Below are 16,837 nucleotides of genomic sequence, written 5' to 3'. Positions count from 1 at the left end.
CAAAATAAGCTTCATTCGAAATCACATGGTGAATCATAAAAGCTACAAAAATATAACAATATCAAGTTAAAAATCAGTTAAAAAGTAATTAAAGCACATGAAATAAAAACAGACCAAAGCGTCCCCTGCTGGTTATTAAGACCTCTAAATCTGCTTTCTTTAGCTTAGTACGGCCAATAAAAACTGTGACAACACAGCGCATATATACAAACTGGGAAGCAACTGCAAATAAATAAAAGCTTGTCGACATTGCACAAAACCTAGTTGTTTTAACAGAGGCTTAATAAAACGTTTCTTCAAATCTGAATAAAATTTACAAAAAAGAGGATGTGAATGGTACTCTGTGTAGAATCATTGTCACATGGGAATTTCACCGGCTGGTGTGACCAAGTATTAATGGTGGGGAACCTAACTAGTTTGATGGTGAAAAATGTCCAACCGGAACCTGGTCCGCACAATTCTATGGCGCAAATTGTATACATTAGCTAGGTAGAATTGCATGTCATAAGCAATCAAGAACAGAGGGTTTTATTATCTCTGTGGATAGTCTCCATTCTTCCAGTTTCGATAGACACTTCAATTTAAAAGCTTTTCTTTTGGATGCTAATCAAAAGCTCAGATGGACAAAAAGCTTGGGATGACCAATGTTGGCCAAGAAGTCATGGACAAATCTGAGCCATGGGATTTTTTTTTTAACAACTCTTTTTATTTGACAAATCACATAAAAGATACAGCTCTCCGTACCCCGGAGGAACTGCGGCAAATACAGTACAGTATAATCTGCAATTCAGTTTACAGTAATATAGAAAAGAAAACCCCCAACCCCCAGCCCCTCACCCCAACTTCCTGACCAACCCCCTCCCCTACCTATCCCCTGCACGGCGTCTCTCCCGTACTGTATACAGTGTTTATATATGACAGTAAGGTATTGAACATCACTCACATGTGCTCGTCACATCTGCCCCTCCACATCTCTAGTCGGTGCCGGCAGTTCCAGCCACAGACCCCTGTAGTCCGCCCATCTTTTCCAGATTTTAATATGTTTTGTGGGGCAGCCTCTGGCCTCAAATATCGGCCGCTCCAGACCCATACAGAAGTCCAGGCCCTTTTTCCACACAATCACTTTGGGAGCTCTGGGGTCTTTCCACGCCTGAGCCACATCCCTTTTCGCCACCGTAAGGCCCAGCAGAAGTAGGTGTCTCTTATAGATGTTACCCCCAACCCCTTCGAGGACATGAAGTAGGCCTAATTTAGGGGTACGGGGAGGTCCCAGCCCAGCTTTTCCGACAAACAGTTCCACACTCCAGTCCAAAATCTCACCAGACCAGCACAATCCCACACTGTATGCAAAAAATCCCCCAGTTCGTGAGTAAATCTCAGACACGTCGGGACTCAATCAAGCCTGCCCTCCACAGCCTCTCCCTAGTATAATAAGCGCAATGAAGATATTTAAACTGTATAAAGCACAGGCGCACGGCAATAGCCGCTCCCCTGGGGGACTCAAGGGCTTCTCGCCAATCTTCCTCCTCCAGATCCCCCACATCCCTCATCCAGTGTTCCCGCAGTGTCTGTAGATTGGGAGAGCAGTGTACAACCAATGTCTGATAAATTCTGGATATTTTCTTTTCCCCCAGGTCCCCCATGAACAACTTTGCCTCTATTGGGCTGAATTCGGGCAGAGTGTCTAATCCCTCCAGTGTGGGTGTAATTGCATGCCTAAACTGCAGATACCTGAAGAACTGTGTTCAGGGCATACAAAACTCATAGCTAAGTTCCTGAAATGATTTAAGCGTTGTACTCTTCAAGACCTGTCCCAGCGTGGATATTCCTATCAAGTCCCATCCGTGGAAGCCCCGCAACTGTGTTAGTGCCGGCAGTTGCCCATTATGCCATAGCGGGGTCTCTTCTGTCAGCGAGCCATGGGATTTTAAAGGCAGACAAAGATCTGGAACAGTTAAGCACTGTGTATTCTAAGGACCAGATTTTATGCCAGAGCAAGACTGGCTGGATCTTGATCGCGTCTGCTAAATAAGGAACCTTCAATTCAGAGTGGCAGACAAAGGTTGATCAACTTTTCGGAAGAACAAGGAGGTTCCTAAAAAATATATTTTCTGCTAACTGAAGCAAGTTGGTATTCGCATGTCCCCAAAGCTCAGAGCCATACGTGGCAATTGGTCTACATTTGGCCTAATAGATGGTCATCAGTTCCATCGGATGTTTGATGTTCATCTTCCTTTCGAAGTTCAGTAAGGCCATGGTGCTTTTGACAAATTGGAACCTCATAGACTTGATTGCACTAGTCCAGTTCCCATCTTTATTGAATAAAATGCCTAAGTATGAAAATGTAGGCATAAACGAAATCTTAGTGCCCTCAATAAAAATGCTCCTCCCCATTTCCGGGATTTCTATTGATGACGGGATGCTGCACACTGGGATTTCAAATAATTGAATTTTTAACCCTGCCTGTGACTTTATGACCTGATTTAGGGGTACACTCACACCCTGTTTTAAAACTTGATAACCGGAGCCTGATTAGTTTAATTCTAATACTCACTATTTAGTGGGATTCCGTCTTGGCATACCTACAGTTGTAGGATTCTCCATCGAAATCCTGGCAGTTTGGCCTGACACAGGATGAGTGGCGTTGCCTCCTTGTGTGCTTGAAGAAAATAAAATGTTATGAATAAAAATAGTGGTCGCTTTCACTCTTGAAGTCTTCTGTCCTGATGATGACCCTTAAAGCAATCATGGGTCGAAACATTGTTGATGCTTAAAACGTGGCCTAATTAAGAGAGGACTCTATTGGTATATTGTGTCAATTGATGTATGTAGATGTTTTTTCTCTGCCACTGTTTCCTTAGTTTACACTTGTCAATATTTATAAATGTGTTAGTGTCAGTGTAACTGTCCGAGCGCCCTTTCCATTCCAATTGTGGTTTTCTTTTGTATTATATTCAATTTGTATTAAATTTGATTTTTGTGATTACTTATGCACACGGTTATTTCAAAATTATGTTAGTATAAGGGGTTTTTCAATTTTTTGCACAGTTTTGATCCCTTTTTAAACTTATTTGTCTATAGTTTGTTATTTTTCAGCTCTTGAACCATTGTTTGGAAAACACTCAATAAAAATGTCACAGCAGTTAGCAGGTGTGTTCCCAAGGTTTATTATGATTATTTCGTTTCTATAATGTGGTTCTGCTAAAACTTGGCAAATTCATTGAATAAACGGTGTAGACTAAGAGAAGTACGCACCATTAGTACAGTGTCGTCGGCATATAAATGTGCCGGAATCGGACGTTGCCCAATTTATGGTAAATCTGCGCATTTACTAGCAAGGGTACTGCCTAAACGATTAAGGTAAAGATTAAACAAAAATGGAGCAAGTACGCAGCCTTGGCATACTCCTCTTTCTATATTAAATGGCTGGGTGCATTCGCTATTTAGGCTGTATCTTACTTTTCCCCGTCCTTATACATACAGATCTTTAGGAAAGTTCACCATTGAGTTATCTACGCCTATGCTGACCATAATTGACCATAGTTTGTCATGCAGCACAAAATCAAAAGCAGAGGATAGGTTTACGAATGCTAAAAACTAACTACTCCCTTTAACGGTCAAATATTTCCCTAGAAGACAATTCAGGTTAATAGCCTGTTCTGTGGTCCCCACGCCTGGCCGGAACCCATACTGCAAATCCGAGATAATGCTGTTAGACTCTGCCCAGTCCTGTAATCTACCAAGTAGGATTTGTCCGGCCACCTTGAACAAAGAGTCCAGCAAAGAGATGGGTCTATATTGTGCTGGACGTTGCGGTCTCCCTTCTTGAATATAAGAACTATAAGGGACTCATGCCATGTGCTTAAAGATCCTCCACTCTGCCAGGCTCGGAAGAGCAGAGTTAACAAAGGGTCTCATAGATCAATGTTAGATTTAAACAAGTCAATCTGGATCCTATCAGGGCCCGGCGATTTACCACCTTTACTCGCCTTCAGGATATATATTGTTGATGCCTACACGATCTTGATCATCTTATTCTCATTAATATTTAACCATCCCAGTGCTTTCTTGTCCTTTCGCCTTAACTGTGTTTTCTGACAGACAATTTATTTTCCAGTTTATTTTCCAGAAATAGAACTTAAACTCAATGGGCTGTATTCACAAAGATACAATTAGGTTTAATTCTACACTTTTTTACTATGCACTTTTTCTCAGTGTTGATTCACACCTAACTGTAAACTTACATGTCTCCACTTCCTGAAATCAAGGATTGAAGACATCTAAGACTGAATTTATGAGTGTATTGTTATTACGAGTAACTTGTCACAAGTAGGCTCAGGTACCCTGTAGTAAAGGATAGAGAAGTATATTAAACTTAATTAAATCCTTAAAAATAATTAAAATATTTTTTAACAGAGATTTTGCGGGTTTACCCATTCTTCTTTAGTTTCCCCAGTCCTAATTGCAGCCTTCGTTGGCTTCTTTTGTATAGTAGCAAATCTATATGCTGTGGTCTCTCCTGGTGATGCTGTCATCACTCCTGTAGCACATGCTCCATGCTTCGGTTTGTGTTTGACCTTTTTCCGCTTTAGCATTTCTCTTGACTTTTCTGGTGTCACTTCCTGCAGTGCTTCTGTTGACACCATTTCTGTCAATAACTTTCTGAAGTGGCGATGATTGGCCATCAAGATGTAGTGGAATAACTGAAAATAATAACATTATTGTATCCCATAATCCCAGATTTTCAGGACTGGCTAGGTAATTTTCACAGCAGTTATGAAAAAATTTAGGGCCCGATGTAGGTAAATCCCATTTACCGAATTTGAAATACCGAATTGTACCGATTCGGTATTTCAAAATCGGTAAATGGGATGTAGGTCCCAACATCTGGATTCGTTAATGAATCCTTAACAATTCTTTAATTACCGATTCGGTAAATACCGAATCGGTAATGCCCATTCATTCCTATGGGCTTTGAAGCCAATAGGAATGATTAGGCATTACCGATTCGGTATTTACCGAATCGGTAATTAAAGAATTCACAAGGGTGCAGGGGGTGTCACTTTGACACCCTCTGCCACCCCCAAAACAGGCACAGGTGCCATGTGGCAGGCATACCTGCCCTAAGGGCAGGTCTGCCTGTCACATGGCACATGTGTACATGCACAGATGTGCATGTACACAGGAATCGGTATTTTACCATGGATTTGTATTCCATGGTAAAATACCGATTCTGTAAGCCATGTGCCAATGGAAAATTGGCTTCCCACATTGCATGTTCGTTAATTTTACCGAATCGGTAAATATTACCGAATCGGTAATAATTATACCGATTTGTTAAATATTACCGAATCGGTAAATTTACCGATTCGGTAATATTAACGATTCGGTAAAATTACCGAATATGTACACCTGCATCTCCCTAGCCCTTTACCGATCGGAAACGGCCGAAAATGGGTATTTTCGGCCGATTCCGATCGGTAAAGGGCTACCTACATCTGGCCCTAAGTGTATTATATGGTGTGGTTGTGCGACCTCGCCTTGTAATACACTTACCAACCCCCTTAGGACGCTGAGGTTTCGTTTCTTAAACCTTCAGCTCAACCTTGAGATAGCTGTGGCATTTAGCAGCAAGGCTTACACAAAGGAATAAGTCTAAAGCATTTGAAGTACACCCAAACAATTGAAGAAATCGACAGATCACCAAGGAAATACACTGTATTGTGATGTATTTTTAGACACCACATCGGAAAAGATCCGCTAATGGATTTGGAGATATAGAATTTAAAATGTATAGTAAATCAAAGCATTTCACTCACCGGCGAAGAAGCACTGGCACTTTCATCAAATTTGACACTTAGAAACTTGTATGGCAAAAAGTTGGGGTAGTTGTAATGCTGTCACTTTAGGTGACCAACTTCAGGAGGAAGCCAGTCTGGGGGACCAGCAAGGCCCTTAGGAACAGGTAACTCCTCAGAAGAAGCAGTCTTTAAACAGTTCCAGGTGCTTTATCCTCCATCCAATGGTTCCTTATGGATTGGCCCTCATGCTCAGATACAAGATGGTGAAGGATGCTGTGGATGCTACACAGTTGACAGGGTCTTCCTGCAGGTATTCCTTGGTCCACTAAAGTGATGAAGGGTCCAGGGCACAGGTTTCGATGTCCCATGAGGTCCTTTCTGGTCTGGCTGAAGTCTAGTTACCACCGTACTACCAGTTATCCGATGTCGCAGTCACAGCCCCCCTCCACGAGTCCAGACTCACCTGTAGACAGCTCGAGAAGAGATGGAGGAACTATAAAACCCCGGAAGCCCACAGAGCCTTCAAAGCTGCCATCACTGCATGCCACCTCCTCCTCAAAACCACAAAGAATACGGCCTGCCAAGACAGAATCAACACCATCGCACACAGCAAAGAACTCTTCGCCATCGTCCCCCCACCCTCCCAAGACCTCTGCAACAAACTCTGCACCTACATCTACCACAAGAACAAGCAGATGTGCAACAGCTTTGACACCCAAGACCCGCCCATCACTCCCGCCACCACCACACACGACGATGCCCCCAAACAGATCCTGCTCAACTGGACCCTGCTCACCATGCACGACACTCTCAAGACCATGAAGAGCATTCACTCTGGAGCTCCCTCGGACCCCTGCCTGCACCACATCTTCCACAGAGCTGCTACCTCCATCGCCCTGCTCTGTCGAGATCGCCAACTTCCCCGAAACACCCAGAGATCAACCCCCTGCTGAAGAAACAGTCCGCCGACCCGACAGACCTCAAGAATTTCAGACCCATCTCCATGCTCCCCTTCCCAGCCAAGGTTATTGAGAAGGCCATCAACGCCCAACTCTCAGAGTTCATCGAAGCCAACCACGTCCTGGACTCCTCTCAATACGGCTTCCGAAGCAACTGCAACACAGAGACCGCTCTCCTCGCTGCCACCGATGACATCTGCTCCCTCCTCGGCTGGGGAGAAACACCAGCCCTCATCCTCTTGGACCTCTCAGCCGCCTTCAACACCATCTCCCACCACACCCTAAGCAAGAGACTCCATGACGCCGGCATATCACGACAAAGCCCTGGACTGGATCCGTTCCTTCTCACCGGTAGAACACAGCAAGACAGACTACCACCATTCCTCTCAGAACCCATAGAGATCGCCTGCAGAGCCCCACCCTCTTCAACGTCTACATGGCCTCGCTCACAGCTATAGCCTGGATCCACGGATTCAACATCGTCTCCTATGCCGACGACATGCAGCTGATCCTCTCCCTCACCAACGAGCCACAATTGCCAGAAACAGCTTCCACGATGGGATGAAGGCCGTCGCTACCTGGATGAGAGACAGCTGCCTCAAGCTCAACTCAGACAAGACCGAAGTCCTCATCATGGGACCAAGCACCTCCGCTTGAGAAAACTCCTGGTGGCCCGACGATTTAGGAATGCCCCCCCCCCCCCCCCCCCAAACACACCCATGGACCACGCAGGAAATCTCTGCATCATACTGGACTCTTTGCTCAGGATGAACCGCCAGATCAAAGCTGTCTCCTCATCATGCTTCCACACTCTTTGCCTGCTTCGAAAGACCTTCAGATGGATCCACACTGAGGCCAGAAAGATGGTCACACACACACTCATCAGCAGCAGGCTTGACTACTGCAAAGCAGCCTACACAGGCGTCACCCAGAAACTCCTCAGGAAACTACATGACATTCAGAACGCCGCTGCAAGACTGGGTCTCAACATCCCCCGCCTCAGACACATCTATGAACACCTGCGAGAACTCCACTGGCTCCCAGTCAACAAAAGAGTCACTTTTAAGCTCCTCACACAAGCCTACAAAGTGCTGCACTATGCCGGACAATCATACCTGAACCACCGCTTCTCATTCCATTTAGCCACCAGACACCTTCGCTCTGCAAAACTGGCCCTTGCCACCGTCCCTCGGATCCGCCAAAACCTGGAACACCCTACCTCTCCACTTCAGACAATCCCCATTGTGACCCAATTCCGGAAAGATCTCAAGACCTGGCACTTTGACTCAACCTCAGCGCCCAGTAGGACCTGCTTCCTGCCTTCTTGCTCACCCTACCACTACTCCCCCTCCTTCCAATGCACCTTGAGACCCTCCCAGGTAAGAAGTCGTGCTTAACAAATTCTGATTGATTGATTGATAGCCAATTTCTGCTCCAGGCTGTAGCTTGCCTTTTGGGCAAACAAGGTGCACTCTGATGACTCTCCCAGGTCCAGCAGACTCTGGTCCAACTTCTGAACATCAAGTCCTGGTACTTGATGCTGCATGATGGCAGGGAGTGGCAACCCAGGGATCGGGCTACCCCTCACCCTCAGCAGGCTTCTTCAGCTGTTGTGACCCTGTGCTGCGAAGAGGAGGCAAGTTGGCTGACTGGTGTTGCTTTACCTTGGCTGGGCTCTGGAGATGACTTCTCCTTGAGCAGCACACAGCTGACTCAATCCCCTCTTCTTTGCTAGCCACAAGGTGCTGCAGGTGCAGTCCACGTTGGTGCAGCCTCTCTTAGTCCGGGAAGTTGGTGCTGCATGGCAGTCCTTAAAGTCCTTAAATGCCCTCAGGGTAGGATGCGGTTAGTAGGCAATGGACTACCAGGTTCTCTCCCTTCTGATGACCACTTCCTGGGAAGTGTGGCTTCTGGCTATCCCAGGATTCACCATTCTGTCCACACCCAAGATGGCAGATCCCTCTCTCAGCATACCGAGCTCCCTAGCCCAACCCAGAGGTGTAGCTACCAACGGAGCTACACACTCCTGAAAAACGTTTTGACTTTTCCGTCCTGGGTGCCCGCTAGTCTGCCTAAACAATGGGACTGCCCCTCTCCCGAGTGTTCCCCATTTGCTCTTCAAAGGAGGCATCAGCTTTGAAGCTCACCTTTTGGGCTAACACCCGTGTGGAATCCTGCCTTGGGAGGTAACACCTCCTGCAGTGGCAAGCCTTTATTGTTTTCTTTCCTGTGAGTCATTAGCACGTCTCCCCATGGGGCCACAAAGCTGTCTACAGGAAAGACTCCGAGTACAAGAGTAAAGAGGCACTGGAAAACTTGGGCAACTGAAGTGGCAACCTCTAAAGTGGTGCTCTGCCCACCAGTGACATTAAATTTGGTTAAACCATTATATTGGATTTAATGCACAGACTATTTTCATACCCTACAGTACCAACTTTAGTATTCCCCTGATCCAGTGGGTTAACAGCAACTGGTAATCTAACACCACATCCTCACCTGGGTCTATAAATTAATTCACAACACACTGGCAATAACCGCTGGGGTCATGTTTTTATAATTATCTAGATTAGTTATTTCTAGTCCCTAACTAATCTTTCACTGATCAAAGAGTTATTTCCTCTGGTCAATGGATCATTATTAAAACTAGTTGATGGTGAAATGACATAGGTTTTCAAATATACTTACACCTTGGAAATGATCACAGAGTCGGGATGTATTTTTAATTTTATCTCAGATTAATTCATGTGAACCCCTTACACAGTACAGAACAAACTCCGTTTCTCACAGGAAGGAAGATTTCAAATAATCAAAATGCATTTATTTATACTTTTCAATGACACTGCATGAAAGGGAGAGGATAGAGAGAAAAGCACATGAGCGCATACACAGATAAATTTATAATTACCTAGAATGGTGTGAAAACCAACTCCCTGGGCTAGGAATTGGTAAGGGTTCTCCAGGAAAGATCTGGCAAACAAAGGCTTCAGGACAGGAATTAGGACAGGACAGATGACCTCTCCATCACCGACGCTTGCGTAGCACCCCTCTTTGACACCCTCTTCCTCCTCGATATTATTCCGCGATCTTCTTAAATTAGTTTGCTTAAGATAATTGGTTCAGCAATACAATTCTTCAGCATCACTCGTTACTCCAACAGCATCCCGGTCTCATGCTTCAGCATCTCCGTGTGCAGACTAACTAACTAACTAGTGCTACCTCAAGTATACCTTTCTGTATGCTGGTAACATTAATGTTTCAAACTTATGGAAATACTAACTCTGATTGGACAGGCCACGGGAGGTGATCATCACACCATGCTCAGATATTACTCTTCTCAGTTAGCCCTTTGTTAATAACCCCATCCCCTTACGTCTTTATTCACACTTTATTTCCCACCCTGATTCACAATGTAATTGTCATAAATTATAAAACATTCTGCAGGTTCCCATACATTTTGGCGGACTGTCATTCCGGTTCTCAGGAAAGTATCCACTGGATGCCTTGGACGAAGTTCAAGTTGACATGACGTCTTCCAGCTAGGTTGCACTACGCATGTGCGGCAGAATGAGAGGGAATAGACTGTGGCTCACAATTCTGGGCCCATAATAAGAACTATTGAAAGAGTCAAAAAGACAAATTTTAAAATCAAAAATAAATGATTTCACTGTATCCCACCTATCTCCACTCTAATCCTATTATGCTCTGAAGTGTCTGTTTGGACAATAAAGTCTTGGGAGAAGTTAGGGGCGCTGAGCACGGGTGCTGTGCACATGGGCTCCTCCGGGGTGTCAAAAGCTTTCTGGCACACCTCTGTCCAGATCACCTGACTTGGCTGCTTCCTGGAAGTCAGCTCTGCTAAAGGGCAATAATGATCCCATATCCCTTGACAAATCACCTGTAGTAGCCAGTGAGGCCCAAGAAGGCTGTCATATCTGTCTGGGTTTTGAGGGTTCCCAAGTCAGAATGGTTTTAGTACCTTGCCTCCTCCCGCTTGGCTACCCAAGTAGACTACTGAATCCTGCTCTATCTGGCACTTACTGGCCTTGATATTCAGGCCTGCGCTCTGCAGAGCCCGAAGCACTTCCTGGAGGTGGAATAGATGGTCCTCCCAGCTAGAACTGAAGACCGCAGTGTCTTCTAAGTAGGCGGCACTGAAGTTCTCCAACCCAGCCGGGACCTCATTCACCAATTTCTGGAAGGTGGCAGGAGTGTTCTTTAACCAGAACGGCATGATCTGGAACTGGAAGTGCCTTTCTGGTATAAGAACGCAGACCTCTCTTTAGTTCCCTTGGTCGTCGTCTGTTGACTCCCCCAACCCCCCACCCCACTGTACTAACCTGCACCAGCTGCTCCTGCAGTACCCAGACGATAAGTCAAACGTAATGGGGAACTTGGCAGCTCCAAGCCGATTTATGGGCTCATCAGCCTTAAGGATTGGGTGAGAGTCAGTCTTGGTGACCACATTGAGCACACAGTAGTCCACACAGAACCTATGTTAAGGTGTGACACCTGTAGGGGCAGCCTTGGGGACTAACACTACTCGACTGGACAAAGGGCTATTTGTGGCCTCAGTAACCCCTAACACCAGCATCAAAAAACTGCTCTGGTGCACACGGCTGTCTTGGGGTCTTGAGGCCCAATGATGTTGATGACCATTCTCTCAAAGGGGGCGCTAACAACAGGAAAAGGTTGCAGTGGGGCCTTGAACTTCCCCCTGACTTGCCACTCGCCTGTCAGGTAGGGCAGGACCTACAGAATGCACCTGAGGCCTTTCTTATTTGCGGCCAATAGAAGAGGATGACAAGTCTGTCAAATGCCTCGTCTTTCCCCAAATGCCCTGCCAGGGGTACTTCATGAGCCAGACGCAGTAGAAAGGCCCTGTAGCAATGGGGAACCACCAATACGTGTTTTGCATCAAGCTCAGGAGCCTTAGGCTCACTATACAGGAGACCGTTTTCCCAATAAATCAGGAGTTTGCCAGAAGTATCGCCAGCTGCCTTGGTCTCAGCCTGCTGCCGCCGACCCCCAAGAGAAATTGCATTCCCTCTGCACCTTGCAGAACTCCTCCCTGGTGGGTCCCCCCTCCAGCTGCCAATTGGAGAGCTCAGACAGGTTCCCCACTTAACCTCCTCCCAGACTGTGGAAGTCTCAGGAGTGTGTGTCCTGCTTCCCTTGCCATTCCTCTTTTTGGCAGGCACCTGGGCCATTCTTCCAGGCTCCAGGTCCTCTTGACTACCATCTCGGGATGCCATGGACCGTGTGGCTAGGCACACCTCCAAGTGGGACTTGAGCTCCACCTCCTTCCAGGCGGTATGCTCCAAGTCATTGCCAAGCAGACAATCCACAGGGATGGATGGACTCACAGCTACCCTCAAGGAACCTGAGACCCCACCCCCATTCAAAGGGAACCAGAGCCACTGGGTAGTGGCTCTCACGGTTGTCAGCTGCAGCAACCTGGTCTGAAGATGTCAGAGGACACCGGATGATTATCATGCTGGCTCCAGTGTCTCTCAGAGCCTCTGCCCTCTGCCCACTCCCACTACATACTATTTATGGTATGTCTGTAGGCAGTTGTAAATACTTTATTGAGATGGATGCATTTATTACATTTTAATATGCTTGGACCAGGATCTGATGGCATCCTCATTAAGTTATTTTCCTTTTTGGCTTTGGTCGCCGGGCATAATTTGTAGAACACCACTCTCTTTCAATTATCTTAGGTTTCAAGTTATTGTGAAAAATACAGGTCTGGTTTTTAAGTTCTAGAGCTTGCTATTTAGAGTGTTTGACCTTCTCTATAGCCCTGCAACCATGAGCACATATGAAATCTGATCAGCTATGTGTTACGGAGCCGAGCTACAGGAATAGAAGCTTAGATTTCTCAGAAGCTAAAATGAATACAAGAAACTTTGACATCACACTCTCATTGATCTCTCACACACACAAGTGCTTTCTAGGGCACCACCACCTTTGCATTACATCTTCTCAGAGCAGCTTTGGCAATTATTGTTCACAAAAGTACACATTATATTTTTAATTGGCCAGTAATGTTGGTTTTGTGCATTGAATTTGTCTTTTTTCTACAGGAGTATGAGGAGAAGTATGCAAAATTGAAAGCAGAGTTTGAAGCAGAACAGAAATCCCGTGCACGCCTAGAAGAAGATATACATTTTTTGCGGACCTCCTACGACCAGCAGTTAGCCAATCTGGAAGAAGATCTGAAGAAGAAAGCAGGTGTAGGTATGTACTACGATGAATGTCATGTCATATCAGGCTAAAGTCTTGATGTACAGCAAGACGGTTATTGAGAGGACCTGTGGCATGGTCACACATCGAGGCAAAGGTTAGCACTGCATCTGGGCGTGTGATAGCACAAACCAAAACCCGTTCATTCGTCCTCTTTCTAGTGTGGTTTTGTAATAAGGTTAGAAAGGCATCGATCTCTAGGTCACTAAATGAAGTCACTAAGTAGTATCACTTACACAGCACTTTGTGTAGCCAAGCCGTCACAAGGTGCTTTTATTACTGTTGCTTAGAACAAGACCCACATAGCGTGCAACTAAAAGTGCCATGATTTGAGAAGTGGTCTAATGTTGGCAAGGGAGGTAGACACATGCTCATGGCTGTTTAAAGACTGATACTGTTTGCAGAGAAACGGTGACCATCCCTTTTATTATAATTTTTTTTAACACAAGTTTTATTGGGTTTTGCAAACATGTACATGTAATAGTATGCATCTCTACAATTTTAGATTTAGTTCACTGTTCAGGCACAGTATACAATTATTTTGGATCTTTATTCTAATATATTATTGATTAAAGTTGCATGGTACAACAATTATTGGTTAGGATAACCATACATAATCATAACAATATGCTTGAAATAGTACACCTGATGGATCGGTACATTGTCATTTTACCCTCTCAACACCCACCCTGGTCATCCCACCCACAATTCTACCCTCCCGTCTAACTATTAACTATAAACTTAGATGCTTATTTCCAATCATCTCGGCCAGGGTAGGATCCCCGGTGAATCGATCGTAATGATGGTGAGCAAAAGAACTCTGGGGGGGAGGTGGGGGATGAGAGCTGGACAGGATGGAAGAAGTAAGCTGGGGGGGGGAGAGGGGAAAAGAGAGAGGATGAAGCCCCTCCATATCTGGGCCACAACCCTCTCAGCACTGAGGCATTATTCAACTAATCCATCAGTGGACCTAGGGGTACCACTTAGTCATCTTCTGTTACCGCTTTGAACTGCTCTATCAATTGAGCCCACTCAAGCGAAATCAGTCACTTTCTCAGTCCTCTATATTCTTCGCGTCGAAGCGCTTCCCCTTCTACCACTGCCCATCTAATGACCTTGTCCTTCCACTTGCCCCCTCGGGGCGCTGTGCGAGATTTCCAGCTCTGTGTTATTAATCGTTTGGCCTAGTTCATAGGCTGTGTGATACATCTTCTGAATTGCCTGCGGCGTAAGGTAGGCCCTATTTAATATTAATAGTTGTATTGTCTTCAGTCGGACGTTACGGGACACCCTTCTGGGATTTTCTAGGGCGGAGGTCTATTCCCTATCCTCTAAGTCTCTCGTCAAAGCCACCTTCCATTTCTGTTGGAGAGGCAATAGTGATGTATTTAAGTGCCTTTCCGGTCCTCTGTATAACCATCTAACAAGATGGCGCCCATGTCCCATTATGCGAAAAGACTGCAACAATTGAAATGTAGGGGGTTCTTTCTGATCTACTAACCAGTACTTCCGGATATATTGTGTGACCGTAGAATGTGTAAGGAACAGAGTGTCCAACACCGCGTTAGTGAGCACAAATTCACAATGGGACAATAAATTACCTTCTAGGAAGAGGCCCCCTACAGTGGTCATCCCCACCTGTGTCCAGCCCCGCACCCAAACAGTAGATAAAACGCCAAGGCCAGTTGGCAAACCACAAAGGGGAACGTTGGGAGCATATGGATTCAGTACTTTCGCATATGTTAGAGTTTGCTTCCAATAGTGTAATGCAATATACAATAAAAAGGGAGGATCACATATCTTATCAGCCCCGGGGCACAGCAATGCATGTGGTGCCCCACGCTGTAATCGAGCAAGGGTGTAGCCTATTTCAAACAAGGTATGGCCCGCCAACCATTGTAGCTTCCCAACTATACAGTATGCTTTAAAATCAGACACAGTGAACAGTGGGCCACAACCCAATTGAGCCCACTCAAGCGAAATCAGTCACTTTCTCAGTCCTCTATATTCTTCGCGTTGAAGCGCTTCCCCTTCTACCACTGCCCATCTAATGACCTTGTCCTTCCACTTGCCCTCTCGTGGCGCTGTGCGAGATTTCCAGCGCTATGTTATTATTCGTTTGGCGAGCATCAAAGCCAAACCCGGGAAGTGGCGTAGTTATTTTGCCTTTTTCGGGAGAGGGAGAAGCCCTAACAAGCATAGTGTCCCAAGGGGAGCATTCCGTGTGTTGGGATAAACCTCGAGTAACCCCGAACCAAAACCTCCCCAGCGCAGAGCACGACCATAACATTTGAGTAGAATCAGCGGGTTGGTGGGAGCATCTGGGGCATAGTTCATGGGCTGTGTGATACATCTTCTGAATTGCCTGCGGCGTAAGGTAGGCCCTATTTAATATTAATAGTTGTATTGTCTTCAGTCGGAAGTTACAGGACACCCTTCTGGGATTTTCTAGGGCGGAGGTCTATTCCCTTTCCTCTAAGTCTCTCGTCAAAGCCACCTTCCATTTCTGTTGGAGAGGCAATTGTGATGTGTTTAAGTGCTCTTCCGGTCCTCTGTATAGCCATCTAACAAGATGGCGCCCATGTCCCATTATGGGAAAAGACTGCAACAATTGAAATGTAGGGGGTTCTTTCTGATCTACTAACCAGTACTTCTGGATATATTGTGTGACCGTAGGATGTGTAAGGAACAGAGTGTCCGACACCGCGTTAGTGAGCACAAATTCACCATGGGACAATAAATTACCTTCTAGGAAGAGGCCCCATACAGTGGTCACCCCCACCTGTGTCCAGCCCCGCACCCACACTGTAGATAAAACGCCATGGCCGTTTGGCAAACCACAAAGGGGAACGTTGGGAGCATATGGATTCAGTACTTTGCATATGTTAGAGTTTGCTTCCAATAGTGTAATGCAATATACAATAAAAAGGGAGGATCACATATCTTATCAGCCCCGGGGCACAGCAATGCATGTGGTGCCCCACGCTGTAATCGAGCAAGGGTGTAGCCTATTTCAAACAAGGTATGGCCCGCCAACCATTGTAGCTTCCCAACTATACAGTATGCTTTAAAATCAGACACAGTGAACATCCTTTATGGAAAGCGTGATTGACTTGGGCATACTAGGTTGGAAACAATAGATGGCAATAGCAGTGCCTGCTCTGTTTTGAATTCAAGCCTTCCTTTTTAATTGCAGTCACAAAAAAAGAGATTGGAACAGCTGAATGATCCATCCACATGTCAAGTATCTTACAAAGATCATCCCTACCATGCCTCATGTTCAACATTTAAAAAGTTTGTTCGCACAGCTGTTAGAGTAGTTCGAAGTAAAGTTTCAGACATATGCAGGAGACACAGAGATATCCTCCTGTTACTCCAAACTGACAATGGAGTGGAATTGAATACAGTAATTGTCATAACCTTCATAGAGCATTATAACAAAATTACACTGGCCTCCACAAACAAATTATTGCCAAAGACCACAAAACTAAGCTGCCATAATGTGCCTTTACCTCTGTAGACCAGACCACATTAAGCCTGATCTCCAAGCTGCTGACTTGCTACCAGTCAAAGGTAGCATAACATGAAGGTTCTCTGTACTGTTCACAATGTGAAAAGGCAAAAGAAACCTACAGGAATTTGTGCTACAACATAGACAGAAACCTTGATCTTGATTCAGCAGCATCCATTTAAGCGGATACAATACAGTGGCAAATCTGTGGCAGTATAAGACCCAAATCCATGGAAGGCCCTCAGCCCCTTCATGTGACCTAAACCGAACCATATGTGCACCAGGAAACCCCTGACAACTATTCTTGCACGCTTCCTAAC

The 16,837-nt window shown here is 45.6% G+C and overlaps 1 protein-coding gene across 4 annotated transcripts in view; it reads left to right on the top strand.

Moving 5' to 3' along the window:
• Positions 1-16,837, top strand: part of KIF17 (kinesin family member 17) — a 520,936-nt gene that overhangs the window by 345,835 nt on the left and 158,264 nt on the right. For all 4 annotated transcript variants that reach the window (XM_086921624.1, XM_086921625.1, XM_086921627.1 and 1 more), the window contains exon 7: positions 12,847-13,000. In XM_086921624.1, coding sequence (XP_086777750.1) covers positions 12,847-13,000 — 154 coding nt within the window. The remainder of the gene's footprint in view (positions 1-12,846; positions 13,001-16,837) is intronic.

Source organism: Lissotriton vulgaris, chromosome 5 (genome assembly GCF_964263255.1).
Source record: "Lissotriton vulgaris chromosome 5, aLisVul1.2, whole genome shotgun sequence".
Lineage (NCBI taxonomy): Eukaryota > Metazoa > Chordata > Amphibia > Caudata > Salamandridae > Lissotriton > Lissotriton vulgaris.
This window is presented reverse-complemented; position numbering and strand designations above follow the sequence as displayed.